Genomic DNA, 12175 nt, shown 5'->3' on the forward strand with positions numbered 1-12175 from the left:
CTATTTTACTAAAAAATTCATGAAAGCGAAACTATTGTGAATGGATCAAGAAGATGAAACTACATTAACGGCTCTTCAATCTCGTTAACATAATTCTGACGCCCCAATACTTCACAGGAAATTCCTGTTGTATAACCTCATCAGTTGATGGGGTATTATATTATCCTATTTGTTGAACGCCCATAAATTTAACGTTTCTTTTATTATCAATGGGATTTATTATTTAAATAACACAGATCATTCTTTCAAAGACAAATCTTATGGTACGTTTCGATATCGGATAATACTTTCAAATTATCAAATTTATTTAGTGAATATGTACTTAATAAAAACGATGAAATCTAAATTTTAAAGTCGAGCCAGAGGTGGTTAATACTTCTTTAGCATACAGCCTGGGAAAGTTGCATTATGCTGAATGCGGACTTCAATTCTCTTTACTTAAATATCTGGAGGATTGTGCTTGAGAGAATAATCCAACCCAGACATAGAAATATATTGTAAGAAGAAGAAACTTAAGAAATTTCTACCAAAAAGAATAAAAGATTTTTCCATTTTCCCCTTTTTTATGAGCCTCTACAACCATTAACTATCCGACCTAATAATGTACAATCTAAAGCCCTGGTCTAAAAATGGAACGTCAGTAGCATATAATTTTTCTGAATCTCATAAATGATTGGATTTTTCTTTCTTGCATCTACAGGGCATACGATATGAAGTCATTAATAACGGAAATATAACTTACAAAATTAATTAAATTTTAAGAATTATGGCAACACTCATTAAATGATGAATTTCATGGTAAAATTAAAAATACTCCATTTATACCTTTCTTTTATTGATTATATATTATCGATTATATGATTTCTTTTTGTACATAGGCATCCCATTTTATCTAAACTGAATTTCTTACACATATTAACACAAATGTTTACAAATATTTAGCCTGCCATAGTGTGACATTGTTGTAGTGCCCGTTAAAATAAGCTGTTAATTTTACTAAAATTATTCTTACAAGTTCGTATAAATATATTATTATTTATATAAATAATTTTTTGTTTAATATGTACAAATTTTTTTTTACATCTAAAACAAAAAGAAGTTCTGTTGAATTACAGGTAACAATGACCAGGAATAAATTTAAATTTACAAAAAAAATATACATAATAATCAGTCGCGTAAATTATTTAAAAATAAAACAACAATTACACTAGAAATAATTAGAAGAAAAAGTCCTAGCGGAACACTTTGGCACGACGCTCTCCTACAACTAAACACAAAATACCGCGAGACTAGGTTTTCCTTTTTTTAAAAAAAGCTTACAATGGAATATTTTTTGCCTAATTAAGTTTTCTCTTCTTTAAGTATTAATTATCACAAACATGTTGGAACATTATCGTGGCATCGAGTCTTTTTTCTTCTTTGTCAAAAGAACTTCTTGACAATTTTCTTGATAGCACCCCCGCCAGTTTTTTTAGATTTACCAGCGGCCGGTACTGACGAAGACGTGGTAGTGGTGGTAGCTGTAGAAGAGCTATTATTTTGTGTGACAATCGAACAAAGAGTTTCCTGTGATGAAGATGTCTGGGTGTGTGAGGTACGTTTAGCTCGGGTCCATAGCGCAGTCTTCACGGTGTAGTCTTGCACGGGTGGTTGCCACGTGTTCGTCTCCTCGCCGTCGGCACCTATCACTACGATCCCCTCATCGTCCCATCTCTCTTTCCTACGTCTTTTTCGCTTACGAGCCGTATCTCTAGAGGTTTTTCGCTTTACACCGTCAACTAACAACTCTTTATGCGTGGTACCTGGTAAAACAAGAAAAAATTATATTTATTTAATACACAAAATAAACCAATTCCTTTTGCTTATACGGCATTTTCAGCTAAAAAAAAGATGCTGCTACAACCAGTTATTTACTTCAGGGCGTGGATGCGTGAGTTGGGTAAGTTACAGAAAGAACATAGTTACAGTTCTTTTTATTCCGATTTTGTTGGAACAAAATAAATAAGAAAATATCTAACCAGATGGAATAAATGCTTCTTCAGACGGTCTTCGAATTTTAGGCGCCGAAGGTCCGTCAACATTGTCCATTGAATGCCGCCTCATCAACTGGAGTTGTGAAGAGGTTACTTGCCGATCAGCAGAACCTGGAGAATTGTTTCCTTTAGCTCCTCCTATCCATCGACAAATGGCCAATACTATGACGAACACAAGTACCTCAACTACGATTATCACTCCGTGTTGCCCAATCATCGACGCCTGCAATATTAATTCAAATCAGCTGCTTATGTTTCTAAGTATAACAATAAAAATCGGCAAATTACAAAAGAAATCTAAGAAAGGATATTTAAGGTATAGTGAAATATATAAATGATAGCCTCTAAATATGTTTGCATTACAAGAACTTGTACTGAATGTAAACAATAAAATATAAAGTACATAAAATTAAATGGATGCAAACTTCCATTCTGGTTTTTACACAATGGCAACTTCTGTAAAGCTCCTTTTTTGGATCTATTTTAAGTTTCGATTTTGACGGATGAAAAAAAAAAAAATACCTAAGGAGATGGTATACATGCTCCTTCAAATGGGTGACTTCAATATGTTTTGATTAAGTAATTGAGGGATTGGTCGGCTAGCGAAATGCAATGTCTTAATCATGCACATTATTTCTGTCTATTACACAAGTCAAAAGAATCTTACCTTTTCCCTTTCTGAAACCAATTCGCTCAAAGCTACAGTCAAAGTGTCAACTTTAGCCATCAGAGAAGAGATCTGGGAACTTTGTAAACTCTCCCTTTCTGAAGCAAGCCTTCGTTCTTCCACCATATTGCTCAAAGTTCTCTGCAATTCTTCAACTTGCTTTTTATACCTTCTAGATAGTTCTTCCAGATATTGGCTAGAAAGCGACATGTTCACTTCTAATGCCTAAAAAGCGAAACAAATCTATCAGTTCTTCTTATTTCATCGACAGATTTCGTACAATCCTAAAATATGTTACCTTAATTCGGTTGGCTAGTCTAACGAATACCGTTTCTTTTTGCGTCGATGGAGTTTGACTAGTGGCTGCTTTAGTGGCTGCTGGTTCTGTGGCTCCTTCTTCATCAAGTTCCGGAAATAGAGATGCCAATGTCAGCGGATCAACTTCATCTTGTACGTTCATTTGTACAATTGGCGGAGTGGGTGATGTTGGTACACGAGGGACGAGTTTTTCTTCTTCAGTTACATTGCCAGACTCTTCTATTAAAGTTTAAGCATGCATAAAATTCTCTGTTCCATTTTTAGTTTAGAAAAATTCTGATATTCATCTTCTGTAATTTTACCTGACGTTGTTGCGGGTGAGCTGTGTGGTGTACTAATAACAGTGGGCACTACTGAAGCAGCAGTCGGTGAAGCAGTAATCACAGGCACTTCTTCCGATGTTTTCTCTGCGGATGTAGTATTTTCTTCTTGGGCCTTTTGATGATCAATTGATGTACTAGTTTCATTAATTTCAACTGACTTTTCTTCTGTGACAAGGGGAACAGTTTTTGTAGGTGATATACTATTTAAGAGTGTCTCTTCTGGTGTAGCAGTGATTCCTAGTGATTCACTAGTCTCGCTTGGAATTTCTGTATCTGGGGAAAAAAATTAAAATTTATTTATATTAAAAACAAAATGAAGTTCAAACACACTACGTTAATGGAAACAAAATTGAGAAAACAAACCAGTAGTTGTAATCAGTTGGTCATCAGAAACTGGAAGAATAGTTAATTCTGGTGTTGCAGATTCGCTGGACACAATAATTTGACTAGTATTCAACGACACTTTCTTCTCTGTTACAGCGAAATAATTACAAAGAGCTGCCGTTGTTTCTGGATATAAAAATGTACGCAAATAGTCCAAGGCTATTGTTGGTCGCTCTTTGATTGTTACTTTTCCTTTATGAACAGCTGGTAAAGGTGTTGGTGCAAACAAGCTCCAGTTTAGGCCAATTTCCGAACATATACGACTTTGTGACAACATTCTTCTTACAAAAGTATTAGAGAGGATTGTTTGTAGGATATGTCCGCTACACGAAAGATATTCATATACCCTGCAACACAAGGAAATCTAGTAAGTTTACGAACATTGAGAGCTGTCTGGAAGTTTTGGGCCAAGAATTTAACCGCTCAAGCAATAAACCAGTCGGCATCCTTTCAAGATCTTAATGGATATCAATATTTTTGAGGTGTTAAGGTTTTACTTTAACTTTCATAATCTATTTGATCAAATCTTCATTCAAGGAGAACTGATTTTTTTAATAAAAGAGAATTAAATATAGTTGTCCAAAGAGATGTTCGTTAAATAATTAATGTAAAATTTGATAAACGTATAGTTCGACAAGAAAGCCTCACCAGTTTTTATAGTCCAAATTCAAATTGGAATTCAATCCAATCTGAAAATAACTTCGCCAGCTTAGTGATCTTTAAATACTTGGGTAAATAATAAATGATTTTTATAATATGTTTAATAAATAGAAGGCATTTATTATTTTATAATAAGGGTTATGTTTTTGTTTTGTTTTATTTGAAGTTAATTGTTCGTCTTTTGTTTGTTTTGTTGTCTTCTATTGTATGTACGATAAGTTATTATATTATAATATAGTAAGCTATAATTTATTTTGTTCATTAATTCCTTCTAAAATATGTAAAAGGTTAAAACAACTCTGCAGACGGAGCAGTCCATGTAGATGTGTTTGTAATATCAGATGTATTTGTGAATATTCATTGATTACTACTTAAATAAACGCTATTTTTTTTTTTTTTTTTTTTTTATGATTTAAGGCGCGTCAACATCTAAGGTTATTGGCGCCCGGAGCTTTTTTCAGTGCACTGTCGGCCTCCGGACAGTGCTCTCTCGTTACAGACAACACTGTCCATCACCGGACAGTGAGCTGTAAGAAGCCCCTAGGAAGAGTGGGAGTCCAGTATGCTAACCTCATCCCTTCCCTACAATTATTATTATTATTATTATTATTCAAGGATCAGCGATTAACATTTAAATAATAAGGCGAATGATTGATTTTTTGCAATTAACACTCTTGAGAAATACATACGAGATGAGAGCCTCATGCGGTATGGGTTTTTTGAAAGTCAATTAACATCTAATGAAATTTATTTGTTTGCGGATTTCTTCGGACTGAAATATATTTAGAATAACACATATCCGCAAAGGCACCAAGAACCTACTGAAGTTATTCACTTTGCTTTTCAGGAATATTATTAGTATTGGCAATATGGTTTTATGATTCATATTGCCTTTTGTGTTCATACTTCACCGTAACAATCCGTTTAAACTTAATTATTACATTTGCTCACCTATTATAAAAATCATCAGTACAATTGGTGCAGACGATCAAATACGCCGGCGTTACGCAACGTTCAAACTGATGCGCTTCTTTTGAAGATTCTGTGAGATTGTCACCGTCACAGGTACCATTATTCTGTTCGCTTTTGACCAAAACTTGTGCAGCCTTTTGCACTATGGATATTACGGCAGCCTTGGCTGTGCCAAGCAGATTACCACTTCCGCCTGGCTTTACAGTGTTATCAGTTTTATGATCATTATTGAGCCCATTACCACTGGCGGTCATAACACTAGCTAAGTGATCAGCTTGTCCTATAGCGTCTTCATCTTCATCGAACGGTTTGTTAATTGTTGGGTGTACGCTTTCTTCGTCTTCATCTACATCACTGTCAACGCTATCTAAAACCTGTAACAAAAAATTTGGGTGAACTCTTTTTACTAAATTCTTATGCTTTAAACTCTGTAATATTATTTAAACTTAAGATTTTTGAAACTTATTTCATTCATAAATCAGTTTCTAAGTAGAGAAAAAAAACTGCCCTAACACGAATTTTCTAGAAATTATAGATCTTACACATGTAATTTAAGTTCATTAAGTTAGAGAGTTTCACTTAAACTCAAAATTTTAGTAATTGTTTATTTTTAATACGGTACTCGTGACTGTACATACCATTAAAATGGTACTTTAAAAAAAAGAACTACACCACTTTCCAAGAAGTACTGCCCTTAATAACCTTTCCTAGAGAAATATTTCAAATAAAGTTGCAAAGCTGCAATTGCATCAAGGTTTAAAGATAATCGTTTTCGATAAAATCTCAAGAATAAGTGTACAACCAATCCCATACTGTAAGGAAGAGATTAGTTCTGTGGTTAGCTTATACATAGATTGCAAAGCGGAGTTCCGGGTTCGAATCCAGCTGCAGGTCCTTAGATTTTCTCTTCCTAGGAGCTTCTTACAGCTTACTGTCCAGTGATGGATAGCGTTATCTATCCTGCGGCAATCTATGTCTTTAGATGAGATGATTTAAGATAATGATACGATTAGCTAAAATTAAGATCAATATGATATAACTCAAAATTTCTCTAAATTAAATTACATACTAAATCCTACCTCAAGTTCACTGGTGCCAAAAGCTTTGAACAATGATATCGGACAATAGTGTTCCGTACCATAATGGGAATGCATTTCAACTTTAACATATTTTGCAAAGTGAGACAGTTGTGGTAATGGAAAACTCTGGACGGTACGTTCATCTTTTGCCGAAATAGAACTCACTAAACTCCACTCTCTTGTTGGAAATCTATCGCTCACCCAGATGCTAAACTCTTTTGGCGATGATGAGTATAGTTCAAAATTTGCTATCTCAATCTACAAAATAATTAACAAAATACAAAAATTAAATTATGGGATAGGCAAAGGCGATTCAACTAAGAAGAATATAGGATGTAGATTATAGGAGGAACATATTTGAAGTCGCCTTGGGTGGATAACATAATTAATTTTTGCTATTCAGCACGCTTGATCTGGAAAACATGTTAAACTATTTCGGATTTACATCTAGTTTTAGAGATTGATTCAAGTGAAATTTGTTTTACACTTATAAAGCTTCTTTCACACTATCTTGAGAAGCAACGTTGTAATGTAATATCCTATCACTGACAAAGACAAAATCCGAAGAATGAATTTAGAAGATACAAAAAACCAACCTCAGAAAGGAACATTAACTCAATGTATGCTTTTTGCAGAACAAAATGCGAAAGAACCAGCTCAAGTCCAACTGACTACCCTTAGAGTTTCTCTTACTAGAAGCCTCTGCAGCTCACTAACCAAACAAGGGAGGAAACTAACCAAATAACCTGCCCCGGAGGCCGAAAGTATTCATGCCCTCAGAAGTCGACTTCGCCTTAATTCGAGAGTTAGTCCTGTATAAAGACAAAAATGGTAAAGGTTGGTGTAAGCGTAGCCTCCGTAAATTCAGATGGTTTCGAAGGATGACATCCTGGGTAACCCCACTTAAATTCTACAACTTAGATCGGATTTTGTTACAATCTACCTTGTATGAGCAGTTCCTTCGAAACCATGACCAGGTTGTAAAACTTGGTTTCACTAAAAATCAAATTAGGATAGATTTTTGTGGCTGTGGCATCCACGTTCTACGAACAAGTTTGCCTCTGTATCGAAGGTCATGTGCAACTTCCCTTTCAACATTAGTTTGTATCAGATTATATGAAGCGGATTATATTAAATGTTACAAATTAATGGATTTCAGCACTCAAATTGCTTCATAAGATTCGATCAAAACTTCCTTAAGTTTTTTGTTATTCAACTGCAGTCAGAATTTTCAAATCCTAGAAAGAAAACTAGAAACCGCATAATGTTTTTCTATGACGTTCATTTACCAATTTATGGAACGACAGGAATAGTATTAATAGACATTTTTAAACTGCATCCAAATTCGATATCTAGAATACAAGCACAACAAGTCCCTAGCGGTTACTTTAATTTATTGCACAAATTCTCTCTAGAGACACGTTGCCACGTTAAGGTTACAATTAAAAAAATAAAATCAATTTTACCCTTTGAGGTTGTATGGCTTCACAGAGTTCAACGACAAACCAAATCTTTACATTGCAAGCATTGAGCATATAATCATCCCGACTTGGTGATAGTATAGCGCCAGGACTGAGTGCTTCTGGATTCGATGCTACCACTTTTGCACCACAATCTGGTGAGGCATAATTCTTCAGTCTCACTTTTACTGTACCCACTGTTAAATTTTCACCTACAAAATAAAAATATTTAAATAAGAACAATCAATGCTCTTGATTTTTCTATGATGCAAAGCTATAAAGCAAAATACATACCCTTATTCTTTTCTGCTTCTGCCATTTGCTTTTTTGCCCATTCGCTAAAAGATGGAATGTCATCATGAGGTTGATCATCTTTAGTGCCGTTTATCGGTGCAGGAGGAACTGGCTTTGTTTCTTCCGGTGGCGGTGTACTTGGTGGTTCTGGCAAAGGTGCACTGTGGCCGACCAGAACTGAAGAACTATTCTCTATCAGATCTGAAGCGGCCCTTGTATTTAATACTTCTTCTAAAACTGTTTCAACACTCGTAGTACCACCATTTTCATTTTCTGTTAATCTGTTTACAACACAAAATTAACCAAATAAATAATGCACAATAATACTTGAAAAGGATGTTAGAAATTAGAAAATATTATTAGTAAAAACATAATATGGCTAATTTACATGTTGCACTTAATATGGAAATAGTTTTCAAGGCCAGGATTACAAACAATGATGATACTGAAAACAAGATCAGTAGCATAGAGTGGATCTTTTACCTAGATACGATGTTTATGGCGACCCCAATTATCAATCAGGCTGTAAAACTTCTCTATACAGTTTGCAACTGTTTAGTGAACTCGTGTAAATAAAAGCATTTTCCTATTTCAGGAAAAAAAATCACTGGGATACTGATTTTTCTGAAATACCATTTTTATCTTCATGACGGATTGTTTATGGAGTAAGAGGAGTTTAGACTGTTTCCCTTCAGGTTATGTATCGTTCCATTATTTGTTCAGGCAGCTGTGGTTCTTTGATGACTCAGACCTTGGACTGGATTTTCAATTTTGGTATGTTGCTCTTGTTATTCTTTGAGCCAAGAAAGGCTTTGGATTTTCCTCCTTACTAATGACAAACTACTAATAAACCAGTTTCAAATCAAAGCCATTTTCAGATTTGAATATAAATTATAAAAAAAAACAGTACATAAAGGTTGTACACTCAGTTTCAAAAGTAGAAAAAAAGCATCCTTTGATAAATTAATTTTATTAATTAAATGTTTGAATCAAGTAAAAGCGAACAGTTTTATCTCCAAAAGAAAATCTTTTCTAATGGGCAATTTTAAATTCAATAAACCTTCTAGGATTAGCTCAATGATTAGTATACTGGAATCTTTCTGCTCAATAACTAGACAAAGACATTGTCTGTAATGAGAGAACATTGGCTGATGGCATGTAGTGCACTTTGGAAACATGTAGTGATCAATTAATGATCTCACATTAATTAAAACAAAAACCTTCTAATAACGTATCGACCTTATACTTTGCTATCATTATATACAAAAATATCCTTAACGCGGCCAACTTGAGCATTTAATGCGCTATCGTATTTGGCATGTTTATTGTAAACTATTAATCTCATTATAAAGCAGAAGTACATTCTGGGGTGCGGTTGAAAATTCTTTATATGCCACAGTTATTTATATTGGTCTGACCCAAGGCGCCTAATATCAACTACGTTTATTTGGCCAAGTTGCAAAGAGAAATAATGTGGATTAAATTAATAAATTCTTTCTTTATATTTCTGGGTATTAAATTACAAGAATGCAATTTTAGTCGTCAGTAAAAAAAAAAAAAACCTTATGCTTTACTTGTTCTAGTTTCTTGTTTTTGATAATCCTTGTTTTTATACTCATATATATTCAAAATATTTAAATATAAAAATGAAGGTTAAAAAATCTTGTTGCATTTTCTGTGATGTTTATGAAAATCCAAATTTATTTTGTTTTTGAATCAAGTGATATAAATGAGCATGGTTTTGGGACAGATTATATCTGGCCATAGCCGGCCCTTGGGCAATCTTCTCTCGTTACAGACATAACTCCGGTACCGGACTGGAAGCTATTAAGACTTCTAGCAAAGTAAACTTTAACAACAGGCTCACTGCCTTTGCGCTCAAGTCAAGATTTATTATAATAAATTCGGCAGGCAATAGTTTCTACTAAAAGCCGGCTCTAAGATTACTTAAAGGAAGTTGGTGAAGGTAGAAAGGTTATAATGGTCAATGGTGAATGGCTGGGATTTGAGGATTCGATTTCTTTAAAGGTACAGCCAGTGAAACCACCAGTGCAATTCACAAGGTGTAAAATGATCCAAAAAACGATCCCTCATTTCAAACAAAATTTAATGCACTATAGGAAATATTGGATTTAAAATAAGGTTAAGAAATATAGAAAGGTTTAAAGATTTGAACGGGCTCTGTTGGATATAGTGATGAAACACTGATAAAATGGTAATTTGAATGCTTGGTTCTTCCAGTATTTCGTTGTCTAAAGGCTTCAAAAGTATTAATAAACCGGTGAAGTCTGTTTTCGACAGAAACCTATTTATTTCATTACTTTAATTTGTATTAATTAATTTATTTTATTTATTATAATTATATTTTTTTATTACAAAACTCAAAACCAACCTCAAATAGAAGGTACAAATAGTGGACAATAGTCCTAGATATAGCAGAGACATCTGTAAAAGAACTGGATTTGATGGCCACCAGACATCCTGAGGTCCATGGCATATTGTTGCTCTTCCAGACATCAGCATCAAACGGGAATGTTAAAAAAAAAGATGGAAATAATTTCTGGAAAAACCACTTTTAAACCTCCAACACACCTGTAGAATATATTTTTTGTTATGAAAGAAAAACAATTTTCCTTCACTTGTGGCCGGAACAGTTTTCAAGAAATAAATGCACACCAGCTTGGTTACAATTACTTAAGTTTTTGAACTGATTTTGTGACCAATGTTGCCAAACTCTGCCATGAAATGAAATTACGCGATCAAACTTCTTTAAATAATAATAAACAGAAAAAACTTAATAAATCAAATAAGGTAACAAAGGTTCATTGACTAGATTGATTTTCTGCAATGTAGCGCACTGAAGCACAGAAGGGCTAAATTTGTAAAACTTTTATTCCATGCTATATTTTGAAATCGATCTTCTTTGATTTCTTTTTTTGGTAAAACAAATTTCACAACACATTGTTCAATTTTCTACAGTAGGTGAATTTCTTGAATGTTTTGCAGTCACGGCTATTTGAAACAGGAATGTGGTAATTGGAATATTTTGAAACAACTAGTGCAGTTCACAGGGTGTGAAATGATCCTAAAAACGATCACTCATTTCAAACTTTCTATTGACAAAAATTTAATGCACTTTCAAAAAATATCTGATTTGTTAATTTTGATATGCTTTTGGTTCAACTTAAGTGGGAAGACACACCCAAAGCCTAACTAAATCAACGCTAGATCTTGTCAGAGAATCCTACCTTTATATCTGGTCGCATCTCTAACCGCAGAGCCTACAGTGGCGCCATATTTATACATTTAGGTATTTATTTAGAAAATCATTTGAGACGAATTCAAAATGAACTTTGCGAGATAAACTGCGTGTAGAACATAAAAATATAACTCTTCACATCAATGATAATTACTGATAAACAAACAAATAAGAAAAGATACAGGTGTTTATCAACACGAAATGTATTAATAATACAGCGACTGCAACAACTACTATGACTAAAACATTGCTATTTATACCAGTTATAGAGCTAAATATTCTCTACAACTTGGTGAAGAATTCATTGAAATCGCAACAATATGATAGGAGATATAGGGGTTTGAAGTTTGAACGATTTACAAAACCACTAAAATTTAACGTTCTATATCTCAATAACTATTGTCACTAAAACATTGGTATTTGTACCAGTTATAAAGCTAACTATTCTCTACAACACGGTGAAGAATTCATTGAAATCGCAAGTTTGAACGATTTACAAAACCACTAAAATTTAACCTTCTATATCTCAATAACTATTGTCACTAAAACATTGCTATTTATGCCAGTTATAGAGCTTACTTTTCTCTACAACTCGGTGAAGAATTCATTGAATTGCAACAATACGATAGAAGATCTCGAGGATTGAAGTTTGAACGATTTACAAAACCACTAAAATTTAACCTTCTATATCTCAATAATTATTATCACTAAAACATTGCTATTTAT

General features: G+C 33.7%; 1 protein-coding gene across 2 annotated transcripts in view; it reads right to left on the reverse strand.

The window, feature by feature from the left end:
- Nucleotides 1–818: 818 nt before the first annotated feature.
- The window catches only part of LOC141456379 (SUN domain-containing ossification factor), a 69972-nt gene continuing 58615 nt past the window's right edge, over nucleotides 819–12175 (reverse strand). The window contains exons 2-12 of one of the 2 annotated variants that reach the window (XM_074132313.1): nucleotides 10583–10782; nucleotides 8191–8471; nucleotides 7903–8108; nucleotides 6437–6694; nucleotides 5337–5731; nucleotides 3705–4072; nucleotides 3321–3614; nucleotides 2999–3237; nucleotides 2701–2925; nucleotides 2019–2256; nucleotides 819–1802 (exon numbers count right to left, since the gene is read on the reverse strand). In XM_074132313.1, the coding sequence (XP_073988414.1) occupies nucleotides 1423–1802; nucleotides 2019–2256; nucleotides 2701–2925; nucleotides 2999–3237; nucleotides 3321–3614; nucleotides 3705–4072; nucleotides 5337–5731; nucleotides 6437–6694; nucleotides 7903–8108; nucleotides 8191–8471; nucleotides 10583–10713 (3015 nt within the window). In that variant the 5' untranslated portion in view covers nucleotides 10714–10782 and the 3' untranslated portion in view covers nucleotides 819–1422. The remainder of the gene's footprint in view (nucleotides 1803–2018; nucleotides 2257–2700; nucleotides 2926–2998; nucleotides 3238–3320; nucleotides 3615–3704; nucleotides 4073–5336; nucleotides 5732–6436; nucleotides 6695–7902; nucleotides 8109–8190; nucleotides 8472–10582; nucleotides 10783–12175) is intronic. The other variant, XM_074132312.1, reaches the window with a different exon arrangement.

This window comes from Rhodnius prolixus, unplaced genomic scaffold (genome assembly GCF_049639745.1).
Source record: "Rhodnius prolixus isolate KJV_2025 unplaced genomic scaffold, Rpr scaffold_4, whole genome shotgun sequence".
In the NCBI taxonomy this organism is placed as follows: domain Eukaryota; kingdom Metazoa; phylum Arthropoda; class Insecta; order Hemiptera; family Reduviidae; genus Rhodnius; species Rhodnius prolixus.